General features: G+C 42.4%; 1 protein-coding gene across 5 annotated transcripts in view; it reads right to left on the reverse strand.

Annotated features, from left to right (window-relative positions):
* The window catches only part of LOC137628806 (eukaryotic translation initiation factor 2D-like), a 301,426-nt gene that overhangs the window by 192,994 nt on the left and 84,064 nt on the right, over positions 1-24,368 (reverse strand). For all 5 annotated transcript variants that reach the window (XM_068360030.1, XM_068360031.1, XM_068360032.1 and 2 more), the window contains exon 3: positions 19,299-19,437. In XM_068360030.1, coding sequence (XP_068216131.1) covers positions 19,299-19,437 — 139 coding nt within the window. The remainder of the gene's footprint in view (positions 1-19,298; positions 19,438-24,368) is intronic.

Raw genomic sequence — 24,368 nt, forward strand, 5'->3', positions numbered from 1 at the left:
AAACAGAGGAAGGGGGAGATGAAGGAGATCAATGCCCCCCGTATGACATCAAAAGCAGCAGCCAAGGCAGCGTTGAGTGACTTTGATGGACTCGGTAGATCAGGCACTGGGACCTCCATCAGCAACGCCGACCTCAACCCCAGAGCACTAGGGACAGGAGCAGGGGGCGCAAGCGAGGTCGCTGGTACGTGCCCCACATATCCTAATGGGCGGCTAGGAATGTTAGCAGTCAGGATTGAGCTACCAGATAAGTCCATTCGAGCGCTGGTCGACACAGGAGCCAGCGTTTCGCTGATTGAAAAAGGATTCTCCTAAAACCCACTACAATCAGCAGCATCCATCATCCTTGACATGCCAGGAGGAAATAAACTATAGACAAGGCATACAACGATCGTCAACTTTAAAGTGGGATCTGTGAAGTTTACACATGATTTTTTGTCTTACCCACCTTGGGAATTCCAAGAATCGAGGCTATATTAGGGTTAGATTTTACCATGGGTAATCAAATATACATTTTTGGGGAAAGGGATAGAATAACAATAAAAGCAGGAGGGTGCATTTTGCCGATAGAAAGTCATGAGAGAGTAAGTGCCTGTGCGGGAGAGGAGGGACAAATAAGTAAGGTAACAGCTGTACCTGGAAGAGAAAAATTGCCCCCCCCCCCACACACACTTACAAGCATATCAGTGACGCCGTGTCAGCCTCTCCCGGAAGGAACCAAGGTCGTTATTAAACCCCATAACAATTGGGCACACGTACTGTAGTCTTAGAGGGCTTGTCAGAAATAAAAGAGAACAGAGCTGATATAACGAAAGTTAATTTGTCAAATAAAAGAGCTGTGTTAGGAAGTGATTCTGCGTGTGAATTAGAGTTATGTGAAATTGCTAATAATGGGATCTTAGGAGCCATAACTCCAGCCCGCATAGACGAACGCATTCAGGACTTGATTATGCAAGAGCGAAAACTATGTCCGCCAGAATATCAACCTGTAGTTAGTAACATTGTTAATAATTATTCCGATGTAATTGCAATTGGAGACGAGCCACCCGAGAGGATTGATAGATTTCCCTTTAGCATTGAAACTGGGCAGGCAGAGCCGATCAGGCCAAGGCCTTAAAAGGTACCAATTTCATTTCCAGGGAGAGATAGAAAGGGAAATTAGTAAATTTAGGGAACAAGGGATTATCGAGGAGACCGAATCCCCCTGGGCTTCTCCAATTGTAGCTGTTAGGAAAAAGGATGGCTCAATAAGATTGTGTGTTGATTATAGGAAGTTGAATACAGTCACTAAGGATAATGCATTTCCATTGCCCCTAATAATCGAAGAATTACTTGTGAAGGTAGGGGATAGTAAATATTTTACAACTTATGATTTAATATCTGGATACTATCAAATACCCATCCAGGACGACAGTAATTGTAAAATGGCATTTATAGCTAACGAAAAACTATTTCAGTTTAATTTTCTTCCTTTCGGTGTTAAAAATGCTCCAAGTCATTTTTATAGAGTAATGATGGTAGATTTGTCGTCCTTAATTGGCCATAATGTTCTAGTTTATTTAGACGATATCATAATTACAGGGAAAACGGCCGAAGAACATATTAATAATATTCGCATTTAGAAGCATTGCGATGTAATGGTATGAAAATAAATTTGTCAAAGTGCAAATTTTCCTGTAAACAGGTCAAATTTTTAGGTCACATAATAACCCCAGAAGGTATCCAACCCTGACTCAGTAAAGTAAAATCCATTAGAGATTTCCCCAGGCCACATACCCCTAAAAAAGTAGCTTGGTTCCTTGGGCTCGCTGGGTATTACCATAAATTCATAAGAGGTTTTGGAGAGATAGCGAGACCCTTAGAAGCTTTAAAGAAACCAAAAGTAATAAATTGGGGAGAGGAAGAAAAAAGGGCCTTTAACCATTTGAAAGCTGCCTGAAATAGCAATGACTTACTGCATATCCTAGATTTGATCGCCCGTTTTTAGTGACAACAGATGTGAGTAGCATAGCTATTGGTGGCGTAATTTCTCAACGAGATGATAAAGGTAGAGAGCAATCCATTTGTTTTGCTTCCCGGGCATTAAAAGGGGCAGAAAAGAATTATAGTACATTCGATCGAGAGGCATTGGCTATTCTTTTGGTTCTAGAGAGACATCGGTTCTTTTTATTAGGTCAGTCGATTGAGTTGCAAAGTGATCATCACCCCTTACGTGATTTATTTTACAAAGGTGACTTGACATATAGACAAGCGAGATGGATTGAAAGATTGTTAGAGTTTAATATAAAGGGGTTTCACCACACAGAAGGTAAAGCTAACAAGGTAGCTAATCCCCTCTCTAGGGATGCAGTAATAGATGTAACAACTAGGGCACAAAAGAGTAACGAAGAACAAAACCAAAATATTGAAGACCCCCAACAAAATAGAGAACGGGATGTGAATTCACACGGAGTAATCAGAAAATCAGATCCACGAGACAGAGAGAGAGAGAGAGAGAGAGAGAGAGAGAGAGAGAGAGAGAGAGAGAGAGAGAGAGAGAGAGAGAGAGAGAGAGAGAGATGGGAACGGTGATGGTGAATGTATGTGGGTGGCCGAGGACATGACCAGGGGTGTCCAGAATGAGCGCCCTGATGATGAAGGTGTGATTGACTTGGAAGGTTGGGACATAAAGGAAATCCGAGAGGGACAGAAAAAAGAGGAATGGATGGAAAGAGTGCGAGCAGTGATTAAAGGGGAATTGGAGAGTTATCCATCATTTCTGAATGTGTCTAGTAAAATCGAGGGATGAAGGAATATCTATTCCTACCCCTGTCCCGCCCAAAAGGGCCGCATTGCCCGCAACCAGAGGGAGGTTATTGATGAAGTTGTGTAATACTGATATTGATATGATTTTTTTTTTCATTTTGGGTATTCTGTATTTTAGTTGCAGAGGTCATAAGAAGAAATGAGTTAAATTATTTTATATTATATTGTGTACATTTTTACATGCAAAATTTCATTTTCTTAATTTTTTTATGGAAGATGTCTTATTTTTTGGGTGATTTCTATGTATATAACTCATGTTGCATTTCTGTCAAGTACATGCCATGCCCTATTCCGGGTCGGAGTGTCCTCCATATATCATAGACTGGAGAGGGCGAGTGCGCACCTCCTCCGGAGGGAGGAGCTTGGGGGGAGGAGTAATGTCCTAATCCTAGTATGCAAAATATGTTTTATACTGTGAGATTACTGACCTTTTTAAGAGTACTATGACTGTCATAAATTGGAGGGAGCAATCACTGAACTCTGTCATACGTGACGTGTACAAACTCTCGTAAGGTGATGTGTCAAGGCCCTATTGGTGATATTTCCATCATAGTGAATTCCGCAAAACCTAACAATTCAGCATATTGATAGAGCAACATTGCATCTTCCTTGTCGAGGGTTAGTCAGCACCATTCGAGCAATCAGTAGACAAGGTACTCACCTGAGAGTATCGGCAGTACACAGTGTATTCATGAACCTTTTTGTAATAAAGTGAAAAAAACCCATGTCCCAATGTCTCATTATCCGTTGACATTGGACACTTAAAATGTACATATTGATATACAATTCATTACAGATAAATAATCATGGGATTAAAAGGAAAAAGGAAAATATATATATATGAGAGAGAGAGAGAGAGAGAGAGAGAGAGAGAGAGAGAGAGAGAGAGAGAGAGAGAGAGAGAGAGAGAGAGAGAGAGAGAGGGGGGGGGGTTGCATCATAGTGTGAATATAAATGGGTAATAACTTATTTTACTATAAAATAAATACAAGTACAGGTAGAGCAAGAATTAGTGTTTTATTGTTTCTGTGACCCTAAAATATACTAATAGTATGTTTGTTTAAGTTTCATTGTAATAGAATCCCAAAATAGACAAACTTTCCAAATGTCCAGGAATGTAACACCCCCTATTACCATTATTTCTTATGGAGAAATTATGTTCCGTTAACCCGATTTCCGTTAACACGACCTCTCCAGGAACAAAACCCTCATGTTAACGGGGAGTTGACTGTGTTCATTTTTTCCTTTCAGATTTAGATTCTATATGCACATGACCAACCACCTCTACCTCAAAAGAACTCTATTTCCTTAGGGGTACCCAAAGTGGCTAGTACAGGTATGTCAAACCTTTTATTTACAGGAATCTGAGTTAGTGTATTTCGGGCTCAACCTGTGCCGGCCAGTGAAATGCTCCTATAGCACCATTTCTAAGGAATATAACTGCTAAATATTACCAGAGAAAAAATGTATAGGAATGCTAGGTTGAACTAGCTCGCTCACCTATTGGTGTCGGTATAAACTGGGGCGAAATATACCAGAGGTCTCGTACCATTTAGACATCTCCTCCTCGAAATCCCTCAAAAGTGAGGTGCGGTTCAACCTCCCCTGCCGCGCAGACCAGTACTACTAACTCTACCCACGCTTGCCCATCACTCCTTTTTAGCACCAGTTCCTAATCGGTCGATTGTGTTTTTCTCGGTGTACTTTTGGATTATTACCTTTCCTACGCATCGATGGCTGAATCTCAAGTTACTCCATCGAAGTTAAGTACTTTATCCATGAGTTTTAAGCGTGAATGGGCAGCGTAGCCTTCTTTTTATTAATTGAGAAGTGTTTTATTGTGAACGGCGTCCCCGTTCTAACCGTTCATGGTTTCACGGCCCTGCCCTTTCTCGCTAGTTCGTTCGTTATTTCTTTTATCATGCTATTCGTTCGAACTTTTAGAAGTTTTTCCTTTACACCGATTATATGCTTTCATCTTAGCGTATCATTATTATTTTACTACGGTATCAGTGTTAGCGTATCATTAAGGCGTTCTGTTATGTTGGCATGCCTGCCTTCGTGCATGTTAGTGGATAGCGTTCCCAAAGAATTGTTTCGCTGGTTTTCTAGGAGCATTTCACTTGATGTTATAAGTCTATCTGTTTTTATTATGCTCCACATAGTTTTACGTTTTGGTTCGAGTGGAACTCTCGCGTAGCTTTATTGTTTTACTGTTCGATATCTACCCGCTTCAGTAGCAAGGTTGGTACCCCTGTTTTCCATCTCCAAGATGGCGTCATGCTCCCTCCCTTGCCACTCGCTCGAGTCCCTCTCTCGCCATATTAACTTTGCATGCCAAGCCTTTTTTACGTGATTACGCTTTTATCCATTTATTACTGTTAAGTAATTATGCAATTCATATTGTTTTTATTGTTACACTCCGTTATGATTATATTTTTGGGTTTTTCATGTTATGTTGAGGGGATCTCCAGTTGGTAGCCCTGTCTACCACCACCTGTCCTTGTGATCCCCCTGTATACCCCCCCCCCACCACCCCTCCCAGAGTACGCCTCTCCTCTTCTCGATGGTTGTTGGTTATGACATACGGGGCAAGTATGCTTGTTCCTCAGTCTTCCCTCGACGTTCCGACATATTGAGGACCGAGAGTATCTCACGGGGTGCTCTCTCGGCTCTCGTCTCCCCCCTCCCGTCATCTCGATTGGCCATCAGTCGGGTGAGGGGGAGAGCCGGGACCGCCGGGAACTATATCACATGTGATAGTCGGTATACCTATGCTTTCTTGGTACGGCTTTTGCTTTTAGCTTATGGTTGTAAGAATGAGACCTTATCTATATTAGGAGTGTCCCCATCATACGGTACCTCCTGCCATTATCGTCCGTATAGGACTTATTATTATCCTACATCATAGTATTCTACACGAATCATTACCTTCGTCCCGGTACGTCCGGTAGTGTCGATTGGTGGATCCCTTGGCTCCTCCAGCACTCTCCCACCGTACCCTCCCGTCATCAGACATCGGGGCCTCCGGGCTTACAATACTGCAAGATCTGATGACACTGACACAGTTTATGATCCCTACTCTCCCTACGGGAACCCTATACTGTACTCTTATGGACGTTAATGTTTAATATCATAACCGGAGTTTTTCTATTATATGTATTTTAAGGATGTAACTTAAGTTTACTCTAGTTTACTTTAAGTTTACTTTAAGTTTACTTTAGCAGTTCTGTTCCCGGTCCCCGGGACCATTATTTATTATCATTATTCATCCCTAATTTTACATCCTTTTCTCATCCCTAATTTTACATCCTTTTCTCATCCCCGGCTCCGCCGGGTTCCTCCTGGAATAGTCTCAGGTTCTCTGCATGTCTGGTCTCAGGCTATACATTTTACTTTAATTGCAGGGCCCGGATCCTCCAGGACCCCTTCTAGAGATATTAAGTAGATGTTCATAGACTATTCCCTTTTACAGGTGGTCCGCTGCCGGATGACAGCCTGCGCGGCCGTCCTTCAACAGCCCTGCGGACATGCGGTCTGTAGATCTCATACGGACTGTGGGATTCAGATGGACGATCTTATTGTTTGGCACCCCGACAACTGCCTTGTCTGTTACGACCTTATCACCACCCTCTCTTCAGATTCAGTGAGTCCTCTATAGGTCGTTGTTTATACTTGCATTCCTGCTTTATATTATGAACCTTTGGTTTCATTTCTCAGCTTTGTCTCTCGGGTTTGCTAACCTTATCCCCGTTCTTTCAGAGTTCCCAAGCAGCTAAGACCTCAGCAAGAGCCACCTTGAAAGTTTGGGTAGGCGGTTTCGCCCGTAACGTTAAGGCCAAGAAGCCTTACGTCCTCTCCGAAGACTATTGTAATCTCATCTACCCTAACGCAAAATCCTCGGCAGCAGTGCCTAAAGCAGTGGCGCCCCTATAATTGCTGATATTGCGGCAACCGTGGAACTTGATCTGGTTCAGGATACGGACATCGGTGACAACCCCCGACCCCATTGAGGACAATGTTGCGGCTCTGAACTTGGACCTAGAACCCATGGTTTTGGACGAACCGGAGACAGGTAAGGAGGTAGGTGAGGCAGGTGGGTCCGGCGCTAAGATCTCTCTTCTTAGCCCCGCTTTTTCTTCGACTTCTAATTCTTCTCACTTTTTAGGTTTCGAAGCGAACCGTGAATCCACCCCGAGATCACACCCGGTTCCTCCCAAGGTTAAGTTTCAGAAGAGACCCTTAGTTAGGACTCGAAAGAATCCCACACCACCTAAAACATCCAAGCCCAAGAAGGCTTCACTCCCCAGAGCCCCTAGTGGCTTGGCTAGCACCTCCCCTACTTCTCAGGACCCGGGAGTGCAGCCATCCCCCTCAGTTGCCCCGGCCAACCTCGACCCGGTGGCTCTCACCAATATGATGTCGAGGGTTGTTTCAGAGCAGATTAGCTCAATGCTTTCTGCCGTCACCAGGAGACTAGACACCCTGGAAGGAGGACTGCCTCAACAACAGCAGTTCCTCATCCCGGATGCCTCAAAACTCCCGCCTTTCACCAAGAATAACCCGTGGAAAATGGCACTCCACTGCCCTTTCACGGACGGGATGTTAACTATTGAAGGCTTCGGAACCCGGCCCATTGAAGATTTTGAGTTCTTCCCTCCCGGCCTTCAATTCCCCTTCCCCGGCTTCGCCCGGCTAATGGAAGAGGCTCTTGTCCGGCTAGATAAGGTCCCTAAGGAGACCGTTATCTTCCCAAAGAAACAGGCTCAGTCTGTTTGGGTTAGAACCCTAAACGAGTGGGGTTGCACAAACACCATGCTGACTCCCCACAAGAGTACATACACTATGTTTCTTGTGGACGAGCAGACCCTTACTCCTTGCATCACTAAAATGGTGGACCTAGCCCTTCAGGCAGTGGCTGAAGACAAACCTTTGCCCCAGCTCCGGGAGACAGACCCTACATCTCTTCTACTCCCATCAGATAATGAATGTTGGCTTAACATCCAGTCAACATTTACCTCTGGTAAGTTATCCGCTGATTGTGCGTCGACGCAATTTAGCGAACGCCTCCCAAGACTCCCCGAAACCTTAATCCGACTCGAGTTCGAGTCCCGGTCTAGGTTTAGCAGGAGCCTTAACGTCTCGACGATGGCGGAGATGTTTTCCCTCAACTATGATGAGGAACAAGCCTTTAAAGTCATGAAAAAAGCCACCTTGCAATCCTTGTTAGCGGATTGCTATGACTTCTTGGTGGCCAGAAGACGTTGCCGTAGGCATGTTCTGTCAGAGGCTACTATCCGCCATGAGCCTAATAAGCTCATTAAAGCCTCCGCTTGGGATCCGGACCTGTTCCCGGAGGACATGGTCAACTCAGTACTGAGCGAAGCTGCCAGAGTGAACCAAAGCCTCAAGGTCCGTTGGGGTCTCACTCCCAAACGGAAGTTCAAACAGTCGAACGTTCACTCCCGGGGCAGGAAAAGGCTACGTCCTTATAGCTCTGCCCAATTCCGCCAACCTCTCCAGGTAGTCCAGCCGGTCCCGGTTACTCAGACCATCCAACCCTCCACCTCCAAGTCTCAGCCTCAAGAGAAATATGTTCTCGTTCCTGAAAGTCAGGTGGCTTCGAGCTCGTTCACCTCTCCTGTTTATAACCCGGTCTATGAGTCCCGGGTTTCCCCTCAAGGATACCAACGAGGCAGGGGCCTCGGTTCAAGAGGTTCTTTTCAGAACAGAGGCAAGGGGAGATATTTCTCCCATGGAAAGGGATCACGCGGTAGCCGTGGCGGAAAATCCTCCAACTACTGAGGATCTCCAGGTAGGAGGGAGACTTTATGCATTCAGGAGTCGCTGGAGGTTCAGTCCTTGGGCCTTCAGCATAATTTCCAAGGGCCTGGGGTGGAGTTGGATAGAAGGGCCTCCTCCACCGAACAAATTCCATCAACACCCGACACCAGACCTACTCCGGTTTACCCAGGATCTCCTAGGCAAAAACGCGATCAAAGAAACAAAACATCTGAAGTTTCAAGGTCGCTTATTCAGCGTCCCGAAAAAAGACTCAGACAGCCGGAGAGTCATCCTCGATCTTTCCCGACTAAACTTGTCCATTCAATGCGACAAGTTTCACATGCTTACCGTCTCGCAGGTACGGACCTTGCTTCCCCGTGGGGCCGTCACCACCTCCATCGATCTTACCGATGCTTACTATCACGTTCCAATGGCGAGACACTTCCGCCCATTCCTAGGATTTAGACTAGGCGACAAGGCTTACACGTTCAAAGTGATGCCTTTCGGGCTCAACATCGCGCCCAGAATTTTCATGAAACTGGCGGAATCAGTCATTCAAGAACTTCGAACCCAAGGGGTCCAAGTCGATTGGCTAATCTGGTCAGACAACGTCGAGGATTGTCTCAAAGCGACAAACAAGGTGATCCAGTATCTTCAGTCTCTGGGATTCCAAATAAATTTCAAAAAGTCCCGCCTAACACCAGAGACCAAGTTTCAATGGCTGGGATTACAGTGGGACCTATGCTCTCACACCCTATGTCTCCCCAGGTCCAAGAAGATAGAGATTGCGAAGAATACCAAACGCTTTCTCGGGGAAAAGATAACATCCAGAAGGAATCAAGAAAAGATCCTAGGATCCCTACAATTCGCTTCAGTGACAGACCTTCTTCTGAAAGCGAAACTGGAGGACATAAACCGGGTTTGGCGCTCCAGAGCGAACAACAAATTTCGAGACAAGAAGACCCGTCTTCCTCCCATTCTTCGGAAGAGGCTTCTCCCATGGACGACCACCAAGAGCCTGTCGAAATCGGTCCCCCTACGGTACCCCCCTCCAATGATAGTCATCCACACGGATGCCTCCCTATCAGGTTGGGGAGGTTATTCCCAACACAGGAAGGTTCAGGGCCTTTGGTCCACAATGTTCCAACAATTCCACATAAACGTCCTAGAAGCCATGGCGGTCTTACTAACTTTAAAACGTCTTTCCCCAGCCAAAAAGCAACACCTGAGGCTAGTTCTCGACAGCGAAGTTATAGTCCGTTGCTTAAACAGAGGGGGCTCCAAGTCAGGTCCCGTCAACCATGTGATGGTAGCAATCTTTTCCATGGCAGCCTCAAACCAATGGCACCTATCAGCTGTCCATCTGGCTGGAGTTCGGAACGTTGTGGCAGACGCACTTTCAAGGACGACCCCGTTGGAGTCAGAATGGTCACTAGATCGAATATCGTTTCGGTGGATCCTCTCCCAAGTGCCGGGTCTCCAGGTAGATCTCTTCGCGACGGAGTCCAACCACAAACTGAAATGTTATGTGGCCCCCAACCTGGACCCTCGGGCTTACGCCACGGATGCCATGTCTCTGAACTGGAACACCTGGGAAAGGATTTATCTTTTCCCGCCGGTGAACCTATTGATGAAGGTGCTGGACAAACTTCGAACCTTCAAAGGTCAAGTAGCCCTGGTGGCCCCCAATTGGCCCAAGAGCAATTGGTTTCCTCTTTTACTGGAGCTGAATCTCCACCCTCGCCAGATTCCCAACCCGATTTGACCCAGATAGTACAAACGCGCACTGTGTTCGCTTCCTCAAACATTCGGAACGCCCTAACTTTATGGACTTCGTGAAGTTTTGCGGCCCACAAAGGGGCTAACATAGATCCCCAGAATACTTTATTCTTAGAATCAGACAAGAGAGACTCCACTCTCCGTCAATATGACTCAGCGGTCAAAAAACTAGCAAAGTTTTTGAAGGATTCTAATACAGTGGAACCTCTACATACGAATTTAATCCGTTCCAGAACCAACTTCGGATGTAGAAAATGTTTGGATGTCGAAACGAATTTTCCCATAAGAATACATGGTAATTCATTTAATTCGTTCCTCAGCCTAAAAACCCATAATAAATCCTTAATAAATGGCTACACATAATTACACATAACAATAACATAACTGCATAATATGAAAGAAGCATGTAAAAAAGATAATTATAAAGAAATAATGAATAAAAAATGTATTTTATTGGTACTTCACCTTAGAGACAGGCCAACGCAGGTGTAGGATTTGCTACCCAGGAGGAGACGGACGATCGGCGAGAAGGTAGACATGGTGTTAACATGTTCTTTAAATGAATACTCTCTCTCTCTCTCTCTCTCTCTCTCTCTCTCTCTCTCTCTCTCTCTCTCTCTCTCTCTTGTTCTTCTTCACTGTTAGTGTTAGAGAAGTCTATTAATTTTTTATTCTGAGAGAGAGAGAGAGAGAGAGAGAGAGAGAGAGAGAGAGAGAGAGAGAGAGAGAGAGAGAGAGAGAGATTAAACAAAAATGAGATTAAACGAAAATGTGTTGTGTACATATGATTTTTAACAGCGTTAACGAGTTGAAAGACAGTTAAATGTAACTAAAAAAAACGATATCAGCTAATCTGAATTCCTTTATTAACTAAAACAAATATTGATACAAACACACTCGTGTGCGTATGCGCAAACACACACACACACGCACAAGGAGACACGATCGGTGAGGAGGTAGAGATGGTGACTGCGATAACATACTGTAACTTACACTACGGAAATTTTAATCTAAATAAGCTTATATATTTTTTTTTTTTATTTTTATATTTCATATTTTTTAAATTTTTTTCTTTTTATTTTTTATTTTCATCACTTTCAGTGACGAGTTACGGTGTGTTATCGTAGTCACCATCTCTACCTCCTCCCTGACCGTCTCTCTTACTGCGTAGCAAAATTCTTTCACCTGTGTGTGTGTGTTTGTGCATACGCACACGAGTGTGTTTGTATCAAAATTTGTTTTAGTTAATAAAGGAATTCAGATTAGCTGTTATTACTTTCTTAGTTTCATTTAATTGTTTTTCAACTCGTTGACGCAGTTAAAAATCATATGTACTCTAAACACATTTTTGTTTAATCTCTCTCTCTCTCTCTCTCTCTCTCTCTCTCTCTCTCTCTCTCTCTCTCTCTCTCTCTCTCTCTCTCTCTCTCTCTCTCTCGGAAAAAATAATAGACGTAGACGTATCTAACACTACAACAGCGAAGAAGAACGAGAGAGAGAGAGAAAGAGAGAGAGAGAGAGAGAGAGAGAGAGAGAGAGAGATTTTATTTAAAGAACATGTTAATGCTATGTTTAGAGAGAAACAAAAAAGAGAGAAGTCTTATTTAAAAGAGCTTGTTAATGCTATATTGGTTTTCTTTGCTTCACTTTTTTCTTTCTTTCTGTTCATCAAGCTGGCCCTTCTCACAAATGATCGTTGCCAACAATCTCTTTGTCCTTTATCCCTATCAATAAAAGGCGCTCTATCTCTTCCAGGGTATTGCTACGATGTCTTGTAATAATGGTGATCCCCTTCGATGGTTATTTGCTTAAATGGCTGCCTTCGGCTTGATGATCCTCGAGATCATAGGCCTCTTCCGGCCATATTGTTCAGCCATACAGTATCACTCACATGCACACTGCTCTCATGTTTTTCTATAATTTCTTGTTTCAATTCTAATGAAAGAATTGCCTTCTTCCTGTACTGAAACTTAGCTTCTTAGGTACCATGATTATAAGTAAAATCAAAAAGGAAATGTGAGAAAAGGAAGAAAATAAGCACTGTTAATAACAGACCAAACAGAGGACAACCACATGATACACCCAAGAACAGAGAACTGAGCACTCGAAGCTCAATGGCGTAATGTTTACTTTGTGTGTCGAAATAAAATTCGGGTGTAGAGTCAATAATTTGCTCGAATTTTACTTCGGATGTTGGAAAATTCGGATGTAGATACGTTCGGATGTAGAGGTTCCACTGTATTGTCTTTATGACATTAAACCTAACGGTAACCTTTTTCAGAACCTTGTTTGAGTCGGGTTTGGCAGCTAACACTATTACTACCATTAAGTCTGCCTTGAAGAAGATTTTCCTGGTCGAGTTTAATATAGATCTAACAGACTCATTGCTAGCTTCAATTCCAAGAGCCTGTGCCAGACTGAAACAATCCATTCGTCCTAGCTCGGTTTCCTGGTTTCTCAATGATGTTCTTAAACTGGCGTCAGAAACCATCAATGACTCATGTGAGTATATACCTCTACTCAGAAAAACTCTATTTCTTATGAGTTTAGCATCCGGTGCTAGAATTTCGGAATTAGCTGCCTTGTCAAGAGATCCAGGCCACATTGAGTTCCTTCCATCAGGAGAAGTTCTCCTCTCCCCCAACAAGGTCTTCTTGGCCAAAAATGAAGACCCTCAGAACAGATGGGCCTCCTGGAAAATTATCCCACTCCTTCAGGATCCTTCCCTGTGTCCTGTTACCACGCTAAAGTCCTTTCTATCAAGGACCTCCTATAAGACCTCAGGACCCTTATTCATCAGAGAGCAGGGAGGGACTATAACTTTAAAAGGGATCAGGCAACAGATCTTGTATTTTATCAAACAGGCTAATCCTGAGTCCTTCCCTCACGTCCATGACATACGGGCGGTAGCAACCTCAATAAATTTTTTCCATCACATGAACTTTTCAGATCTTACTAAATATACCGGATGGAAATCCGCGTCAGTGTTCAGGCGACACTATCTTAAACATCTAGAGGCCCTTCAACTCGCTACCGTAGCCGCAGGGAGCGTGGTATCCCCCGGACAAATTAATTCCTAACTAATTCCTGAATCTACTATGTCTGCCATCTTCTTCCTCTTACCTGCCTCACTTACAGTTCCTACCTGAGTTCAGTTTGTTATGTCACACCATGGGTGTCCCCATGTCTTAACATTGTTTATCTCTATTTTTTAATTGCCATATTTACATTTTGTCTTGTATACTGTATTTCTTTAATGTCCAGTTTTATATAGTATAATCTAAGATATTTTGACCTCAGGTCATGTATTGATCTCAAGTTTTACTTTTCATTTTGCCATTCCTTGCTGGGACATTATATCCTGTCATTTTGATGTTATTAAAGACTATCGTTTACTACAACAACTCTTGATTCAACCACTATTTGTTATGTTGATTTTACTTCGTTCCCTTATAGATAATGAAGTTTGGGTTCGTTTCTCTGGTACTATTTCACTGGCCGGCACATGATTGAGCCCAGAAAAGGGATTTTGACGAAGGAAAAATCTATTTCTGGGCGAGAGACCTGTGCCGCCCAGTGAACCCACCCTAGTTATTCCCCCCCTGATCAGACCCCAAACTTAAGGGTGCTGTAAGGAGTGATGGGCAAGCGTGGGTAGAGTTAGTAGTACTGGTCTGCGCGGCAGGGGAGGTTGAACCGCACCTCACTTTTGAGGGATTTCGAGGAGCAAGCGTGGGTAGAGTTAGTAGTACTGGTCTGCGCGGCAGGGGAGGTTGAACCGCACCTCACTTTTGAGGGATTTCGAGGAGGAGATGTCTAAATGGTACGAGACCTCTGGTATATTTCGCCCCAGTTTATACCGACACCAATAGGTGAGCGAGCTAGTTCAACCTAGCATTCCTATACATTTTTTCTCTGGTAATATTTAGCAGTTATATTCCTTAGAAATGGTGCTATAGGAGCATTTCACTGGGCGGCACAGGTCTCTCGCACAGAAATAGATTTTTCCTTCGTCAAAATCCCTTTTTTAGCAATTTCATATATATTGGGAAACGTGAGTCAAGTTGAGCTTTTAGGAGTAATGACAGATGTGCTAGAGTGCAATAATTTTGAATGATTTGTAGCACTGGAGGTAGATTTATCTTTATTTTGTAAATTAAGACCTGTATAAGTACGGACAGTACTGGAATTAGAAGTTGAATCGCATGGATTACACAAAATGCTTGAGTAAGTTGATCCTTGGACATTATTATTACCAATAAGTTTTTTCTCGCTAAACCAAAGGTTATGTGTTCATTATTTGCTGTTTCAATGATTGCTAGTTTCATTCTATATTAAGGACACTCGTGAATTTGGTGAGTGCGTTCCTTCACAATGAAAACAAAATTCATCTTTTAAAGTCTAAACAATCTCCAGAGAAGTCATAAAACTTAGAACACTTGAAACATCTTTTGCCATTAGTGCATTTCATACTAATGTGCCCAAATTTATAATATTTACAGCATTAGACAGGCCAAGGATGTAATTTTTTATCAGAAATGTTTAAATGTTGGATCTTTATACAGTCTGGCAGGTTTTTAACTTTAAAAATATTGGGAGGACACCTCTTTAATAAATCTTCTTCGGAGAACTCATACAAATCTGTGCAGTAAATGATTCCTTTAGCCTGATTATAGGTCGCGTGTGGCAATATCTTTTCAATAACATCAGATGGGGAAGATGTAAAATTAGTTACTTACTTACTTTGACGGATTCTTTTCCGGTCCCATACAGCAGGGGAACCCCACTCTCAACAGGACCTCCACTGTCGTTTTACCTTGTTCATTCAGAGTATTTAATGTTCGATATCGTGTATTATTCATTTACTGTTAAATCGTCACTGTTGTATGACCGTCGAAATAAGAAAGTCTTCAGTTTCCTCTTAACATGCCTTAATGTCTTCAATCATTCCGATGTCTCATGGGAGCTTATTATATAGTCTCGGGACAGCATATTTAAAGGCCCTGGAGCCTGCAGCAGACATATATCTAGGTTCCAATAGGTTAAAGCCATCTGTAACTATTCTCGTGTCAACACGATTTGTTGGCCTCGCAATATGTAACAATTCTCTTAAATATTTTGGACGACCGGTTCTGATAACTTGGTGGGTTATTGTACAATTTTAAATTAAATTCTCTCTTTTATCAGCAGCCAGTGTAAATCAATCAGTATATGGGTGATCCCTTCTCTAGATGGGACACTTTTTATCAGTCTTGCTCCTCTGTTTATTATGTTTTGTAATTTAAGTTGCCCTTTTGGTAAATTGTAATAGATAGAGTTGCAGTAGTCAATCCTGGTAATAACACAGTTTATCACAAGTTTCTTTACAGAATTTTCATCCAGGTACTTTTTTATAAACACAACATTTCTTAGATGAAAACCAGCAGTTTTTATTGCATTAATTATTTGGGCATTGAGAGACAGGTTACAATCAAGAAATACACCTAGATTTCAAACTTCACTATATATCAGCACCAAGTCATTATTTATGTTCATTTGAATATCACCCAAGTTTCTCACGCTGTTTCTCTTACCCACCACCATGAATTCAGTTTTGTTCTCATTCAATTTTATTTGTTTAAATGTCATCCATTCTCTAACACTATCAAGGATTCGGCTTAGAGTTTCAGTAGTGTCATCTATATCATTTATGGAGAAGTAAAATTGTGTGTCATCTGTAAATAGTTTGAACTTCATGCCTTTGTAGTATTTTCGATAGACCAATAGTATAGATGCAGAATAAGATTGGGCCAAGTACACTCCCTTGGGGTACCCCTCTGTTTAAGGGTTCATATGATGAATAAGAGTTTCCAATTTGTACACAGTAACTTCTACTAACTAAGTAGTCTTTAAAGTATTTGAAGGCTTGATCTTCAACGCCGATGGACCGTAGATCATTTAGTTCATGCACAACTGTATCAAAAGCAGCACTGAGATCGAGCAATATTAAAATACCACATTTATTTTCATCCATCATTTCCAGCATATCATTTACAACAGAGCAGATGGTTGTCTCCGTAATGTATAGTTTTCTGTAAGCAGATTGGTTGTCAGGCAAAGCTTCTATTACTTCTAAGTGACTGACTAGTTGTTCAAGAATTACATATTCAAGCACTTTTGAAACAAAGGATAGATTCGAAATAGCAAGACTGTATTTCATTACCAGCCTTTACTAGCAAACTATGCCCACACCTTTTCAAATTGCCTTGTGGAATGGTGCTAACTTTACTTTCCAGATATTCATAACCCTTAATTATGTTGTTATGGCCTTTTCTGTAGGAGTGACATGCCAGACTGGTTTGGCTATGGTTCTTGGCATATGTTTTCCATTTTCTTAGAGGTCAGTGTCCTTGGGCAGAAAGTCATATTCTGAATATGCAATATTTTGGCTGCTGTACAGCTTCAAATAGCTAGATGGGCCAGGGACTTTCTTTATTTTTAACTTTTAAGAAGGCTACTTTAGCCTTGGAGGGTCTTCAAAAGTGGTATAAATTTTAAAATTCTGCTTATCTTTAATAAGTTTCAAATTTTATAATTCATATTGTGTGACAACATCCTCACAATAGAGAACCTTCATATTTTCATTTTTACCTCAACATTTTTCACCCATTGGGGTCATGGGGAAGATGAAACAAAAGGCTCCAGTGTGATAACATTAGACACCTACAGTAGTTATTTGAGGAGAGATCTTTTTAAGATCCGAGTTATTCACCAGAAATTTCCATAATTGAAGTTGCAGAGATCACCAACAGTGTCGATTTCACTCTATTATTTTTATTTTGGGTGGGAAATAATGATAAAGACAAACAAAATGAATGGAAAAGAAATAAGGTTGGGGGAAAGAAAAAAATTAGACTGTCTGACATTCCATGAGAGAGCCTACTATCCTTGCATGCAATTAATTCCTCCACCAGTGAAACCTCTGGGAGCTGCCTCGCAAATGGCCACTCCCTAAGAAATAAGTTTAGGAGAAGGAAAAAAATGAGACTGTCTGACTTCCCAAAAGAGAACCTATCCTTTCATGAAATTAATTCCTCCAACAATGAAACCTCTGAGAGCATCCTCCTAAATGTCCATTCGCTACTCTACCACAAAGGGATGGTATAACTATGATTAGAGTGACTCAAGTGTATGCTAAACCTGCTTAATGGGATTGAGGGCAATTAAAGAATACGATCATTCCCACTTTAATCATTGTGGCAAGCAAACCAGACAAAATGCCGAGAGTCCTTCCTCTAAGAAACCAGCCCACTCCTGGAATCCGAGGGGCAAATTTCAGCGCGAGAACAGTTTCCTGTGCAAGTACAGAAATACTGACACTCCTATGGTCCAAACAATACCAGGTAGTTGGCAAGACCACCACAGCTCCCACAATTGGTTTTGAAAAAAAAAAAAATCCAATTCCAGATACTGTCTCTCTTCAAAAAAAATATAGACAGTGAAAAGGGTAAGAAAGTTTTGACAGCAATCTTGGAGACAGTTGATAAATATGAAGGAGGATGAAGTAATAAGCAATAGAGATAGGATGAGAGAAATTTAGAATCAAGCTGAGGAAAAAAATTCCCCAGTTTGAGAGCCCTCTTGCCCATCACAAGGCTTCAGTATGGAAATATGCCATGCTGAAGCCCAATGACTTCAAGGCATTCTCTCGTTAAGAGGGAAATGGGAAGCAAATATATATAAAACTTAAATTTTGTGAAACATAAACTACAACTACTACACTGGCAGGAGCTAAAACCTTCAGAAGCCTTGCCACAGATGGAGGGCCAGCAATGGTCATGACAGACCAAAACTTCATCAGGTTAAGGTGTCATCATCATCATCATTGGTCGATACAGCGACAGGACAGATTTAAAGCAAAATTAGAGGAGTATTACCTTTACTATAGGGGAAGGCGACACTTCTGCTTTACCTGAGGAATGGCAAGAGAGTCGAGGTCTCCTTTCCCGCCACAAATCCTTCCAGAAGACCTAGCCCTACTGAAACTCATGGGAAACTCAACAGGTCGAGTAATGCCAAAAGCATCAAAGGAGTTATAGAGCTTCTTTGGCATCAGCATAGGTGTCACCAGCTCTGATACCAAAGAATAACTCTTTGCCTTGTTCCTCCTCTTGGTGAACTCCCCCCAAGGCTAAGGTGGCCATCTGTACTCATCATGAAAACACACATATGGTGAAGATCAACAGCAGGTTTTAAAATAAGCCTGCCACACTTTCTCCCAGGTTTAACTGGATGCAATCGCATATCAGAGTAATAAGAGTGTCACGAGTGAGATGTTGTGGTCATGTGTTAAGGATGGACGGTGGGGAGAGAGGGAGTGAGGAGGGCTTGGGAGGAACCAGTTAGGGGAGAGGAATTGAGGAGGAAAGAGAATTAGATAGCGAGATAAGGTGGTGAAGAATGATATAGAGAGAAGTGGTTTGGTGGAAGAGGATGTCTTTGATAGAAGGCATTGGAGGGGGCACATTAGGCAACCGACCCCTTAATGTAGGAATAACAGTGAGAAAGAAGAAGAATCGCACATCAATGCACTTCTAAATTTCCCTGAAAATTGAAAAGACAAAGGATTAATATGGCCAAGATTGAGGAGGCAGCAAGAGTATGCTCATACAGCTTGCGGCCAAAGTAAAACTTGAGTGTCTAACTGACTGAAGGGTGAGCAGAGGTTACCCGCCAGCCCACAGTATCTGCAACTACTGTGTTAAAACTTTAACGGCTGTTCTACCTTCGCTGAAGTCATACTCTTATTAAAGGAGGATGGTTTGTATTTGTGTAGGAACAACTGAACACCAGGAGTTTTACAAAAATAAGATCCAAAGAGGACATTCTAAGCCCTCTTATGTTACAGATTATTGACCTCAAATGTTCTTGTAAACAATAATAATACTCACCTGGTAAACATGAACATTTTCTCCCTTATAGCAATGCATTCTTATGAGTGTAACATCCTCCTTGTTGGGTATGAGCTTTGTTAAGTCCTCTGAGGTTAATAATGGAAACACTTGTGCAAGCTCAGCACGAAGCTTTTTCCTGTAAAGTAAAATTTACACATAGAGACACTATAATCTTGTACAAAAAAATAAATTAAATGCAAGAAAATATAATTCTTTATCAAACATTTTAATTATAAATTGAGATACCAGATTATCTCTTACAAAGTAAAACCACAAAGAATTGTATAAAAAAGCATAACATTTACTACAACAATCCCAAAACCATCTATATGAAGTCCTTTACTATTAGGTACAATAAATTGACAAATCTTACAATAGCTAAAGTCATGGATGTTGTTACTACAGTATATAACAAGTAGAGAGAGAGAGAGAGAGAGAGAGAGAGAGAGAGAAAGAGAGAGAGAGAAAGAAAGAGAGAGAGAGAGAGAGAGAGAGAGAGAGAGAGAGAGAGTGTGTGTGTCAAAGTTAGTGCATTATCCAGTAATTGCCACTGCCATCATTAGTACAAAGCTGCAAGATCGTTATACAGGAGGTCCTCGGGTTACTATGGCCTTTAGTTACGAACAGTCTCCCTTAAGTTACTTAAAAAAAAAAATCCTTGTAACTCAAATTTGTTTTACTGTACAGCATTTGCTTTGTTGATACAACGAATTACTTGCCGACGCGGAGAGCACTAATGCCAAGGAGTAGTGTGTTACAGTACGCGTCATTTTAGTATTAGTTTGCCATCTTTATTCACGATAAGCATTAGGGATTTCATTGATGCTCTTCTTTGGAAGTTTCTGTACCTTTTTTATTCAATATACGGGAAAGCATAAGGGAGACTTCTGATGACAGAGTGCAGGCCAACCATAAGAATAAAGGTAAGGAATTGTTACTGTATGTATTACTTATTAAGTATATACAGTACAATAGTCTGTTTCATCCTAGCTGGCAACAGAAGCCGAACCAGCTCATCGCTGATTGGCTGTTGGTTCAGGCATTCTCCCCTCCCGCTGACCGACGACGAAGCAAAACATTGTATTTGTCTGTGGTACATAATATTCATTTTTGCTTTATACCTCACTTAGTTTGCGTAATATCTACAGTACCTGGTTCTTTGGTCACACACAGATTAAAGGTAGATGATGAGTATTACCTTAAAAAAAAATATCCATATCTTAAAAAATATATGAAAAGTTATAAGTTGAAGTGAAACGAGCGCTGAAAAAAACTTTATACAACTTTTTTATATGCTGTTTTTTACCTACAAATGTTATGCAAACATAAAAATAGGTGGATTTTGTAGAAAAAATCCTTTTGAATGTCATGAACTTTAAAAAATAATGCAAGGAAGGTACTAACTATCTGAGATGCTCTGCTCAAATTGTCGGCGAGCACATTCCTTTTGCCCGGAATGAAGCGTGCTGATAGTGGTATCGAGTGGACCTTCGCCCATCTCTGTATCTCTACGGCTAGATGTGATAGGGGCTGCAATAAAGTACCTCCTTGCTTGTTGATGTACACCACTACTGTGGTATTGTCGCTCATCACCACCACTAAGTGGCCCACCAGGAACTGATGTAACTGTTGAAGGGCCAGAAAAACGGCCTTCATCTCTAAGAGATATATGTGGAGATATTTTTTGGACTCTGACCAAAGGCCTGAGGTCGTGTGGTGCAGCATGTGGGACCCCCACCCTTCCTTTGATGCATCTGAAAACAGCATCAAGTCCAGGGGAAGGCCGAGAAGATCTAAGCCCCTCCGCAGATTCTCGTCTGCCACCCACAACTCGATGTCCGTCCATTCGTCTGGTCCCATGGAGATCAGAGTATCCGGAGAATCGAAAGACTGATTCCACCTGGACTTGAGTCACCATTGGGGGGATTGAATTCTTAGGTGGCCGGTGGGAACTAAACGGGCCAAGGATGATAGGTGTCCGAGGAAACATAGCCAGTTCTGGGGCGGGAGTTCTTCTCGTCTGAGAAAAGGTCTTGCGACTTTCCTCAGCCTCATTATCCTGTCATCTGATAGAAAGGCTTTGTGGGGATTGTTGTCTATATATACCAGTCTTTGATTGGGAAGCAGGGTAGATTTCTCGAGGTTTACTATGATCTCCAGATCTTCACAAAGCTTCAGAAGTTTGTCTCAGTGCTGAAGAAGGGTTGCCACTGAGACTACTAGGATCAGCCAGTCATCCAGATAACGGAGGAGACGGATGTTGATCCTGTGTGCTCAAGATAACACTAGGGCGAACACTTACGGTGCCATGGAAAGATTGAAGCATAGTACCCTGCAATGATATTTCCTGTTGTCTAGGCTGAATCTTAGGTACTGTACTTCCTTGAAAACGGATGGATTGGGATCGCAGAGGGAAGTTGCAACAAGACTCATTTTATACCCTGAGGGTATAGTGGCGACAAGTAGGAATTCTAAGCAATCACCTAACTCATTCATCGACAAGCTACGAAAAGTAAGGGCGGGGCATGGACGAAGCCAATTCCTGCCTGAGGAATCCCCCAAAGGGGAAAACAACACAGATGAAGGCAATCTCTCCCGTGGACGAGAAAGACGACCAACCTCTGTTGCCGCTCTCATTAGTTCTCCCCACAAGCGAGGAGATTGCCGAATAGTGGCTGGTGGAGGGACTCGCCCTCGGAAGGGAAAGTTGCTCAACACTAGGAGAAGGTTAAATCTCACTCAAAAGGGAAAATTATCCAACACCTGGAGGCAAACCTCATGGTAGTAATCTCTGCTCCCGTCAACAGCTAAGCTCAAGTTGAAGGTCGACATCGAGTCTTGCCTATGAATCGTAGCCGAAGCTCATTTCTGAGTTTACCCCTAGGGGTTACCCGACAAGTTATTCCGAGGAGTTCTTGTCACCAACTGCTCATACCTGCAGAAGCAGAGAAAACGTCTGGGTGAGCAGAAGTCAAAGACAAAGACTGCTTGCTACCTTGCCTTGCACAGGGAACCCGTGAGCCCCAAGGAATGCAGCTCTAAAGAAAAGGAACTTTTTATTATTAAACTTAAGGCCAATTTCCTTTGATTGTAAAACGGTTAAAAGGTTTGGTGGAAGACAAAAGACTGTCTTTACCGAGCCGAATTAAAAAGTGACGGTTTGTCGCTAGTGCTGGCGTGAACAAGTGGGCTAACCTTGCCCGCTCCTCCCGCCGCTAACTAGCGATGGGTAATTACACCCAGACAAAAAGCTTCTAAGCTGGTTTCAGTTTTGCCGAAATAAATACTCCATAGCAAAGAGCGAAATGTTTGTATGTTACGCTGGAACAAACTATGTATTACAAAGTACTGTAGAGTAGCCTACACCTGCAAGTGAGTTCGAAAGATTTTTTGGGCTCGAGCCATGTCGTCCTGATGGAAGCTCCTCTATGCAGCTTTCTACTTGGGATAATTCCTGTGAGTGATACAGTATACCAGAGAATTTTACCTGTAGAAATATCACAGGGTTACTAACCCTGGAGCAAATATCACAAAAGATATCGTGTATGTAACAAGGATGAACTTAAAACAACCATAGCTATCATTCCCCGAATAGAGTTAACCATCTCTCGAAGGATATGGAATAGGATTGGATACATGGGAGAGCCATTACAACTCCGATACCAGTGTGTTACTGTAAACACATTCGCTGATTTGCCATTCCTTCTTACAGCGCCATCTTCATTGCTTGCTTTGGGAGTTTTCTGCTAGTTTAACAAATTTTTGTATGATTTTGGAATTATGGATGCTTCTGCTTCATCTCAATCGGTTGAGTACCTTACCCTTTTTTGGTGGTGAATTTCACATCTCCGCATTGTTTTTGTGTGATGCGTCAGTCTTTTGTCTTGCTATTGCCGCATGGTCGAAGCCGGAAGCTCATATTTTCAAACTCATCAGTGTTTTATATGAATTTCTTAGCTAACCTTGTCGAAGAGTGTTACATATACTGTCTACTTTTACAATTGTGTTATCATTCTAGGTAAGACACTTGCTTTATTACATGCTTGTCTTACCTGGTCTATGGCCTAGGCTAATTATTCACGCCTAGTCTATGGCCTAGGCTGGCTAATTTTTCTGTCCCCACCCTCCCATTCTTGCTACGTAACCATATGGTTCTCAAGACAGTTAGCACACCTCCCTGTCTATTGATACATCATAGAGGGGAACTGCCACCTTGAAGGATTCACTTGGGAGTTGTAGATGGTTGGAAACAGCCAACCTAGGTCAACAGTATTCCACTTTCATCTACTTAGTCTTAGTTTTGGGATAGGCGGAACTAGTTCAGGGAACTTGTTTCCTTTTTCTACACTCTGTCAGTTCCTTAGAATGAAACTAACTGTTCTAATATTGACAGGTAGACCTTCCTTTCCTGCCGCCTTACCCTTCTTCTAGGCTATTATCCCTAGTCTTTGGCTAGGTGGCAGGCGGTTGGGAGAAGTCATTCTCTGTTCCTACTTACTGTAGATCCCTTGGAATGACTTTGGATTGTTCTAATACTACTGTACAGTTAGGCCCTCCTTTCCTGTCGCTTTACCATTTTCTAAGGCTCCCTTCCTTTCCCCTTCCCCATTATACTTAGTCCCCCTTGCCGTGGAACTCAGATTCCTTTGCCTAGTCTGATCTTCCCTGGCATCTGAGGAATCCTCATTTGCTACATACCTGGACGGGACATCTTGCTGAGACTATTAGTCTAACTACGGGTAGGCAGGAGAATAATCCTAAAGATGGATTCATTCTCTCTGCCACCTCAGTGGCTGCCTTTTGGTAGGCCGGCTGCCCCTACCCCTTCCCAGTGAGGCTGTGTTTTCTTCCTGGCCGTGAAACTACAGTTCCTTTGCCTAGTCTGCCTTTCCTTAGAAATTGAGGACACCTTGATTGCTATATATCTACATAGAGTGGCCGGCTTGGGGTTTTCTCAGCCTATTCCTAGATAGGCAAAGGGACTAGACTCTCAATAAGAATCTTTTCTCTTGCCGCCTTAGCAGTCGCCTTGTTTTTGGTAGTTGGCTTCCTCCTCTTAGGCTGTCT

The sequence above is a fragment of the Palaemon carinicauda genome, chromosome 36 (genome assembly GCF_036898095.1).
Source record: "Palaemon carinicauda isolate YSFRI2023 chromosome 36, ASM3689809v2, whole genome shotgun sequence".
NCBI lineage: Eukaryota > Metazoa > Arthropoda > Malacostraca > Decapoda > Palaemonidae > Palaemon > Palaemon carinicauda.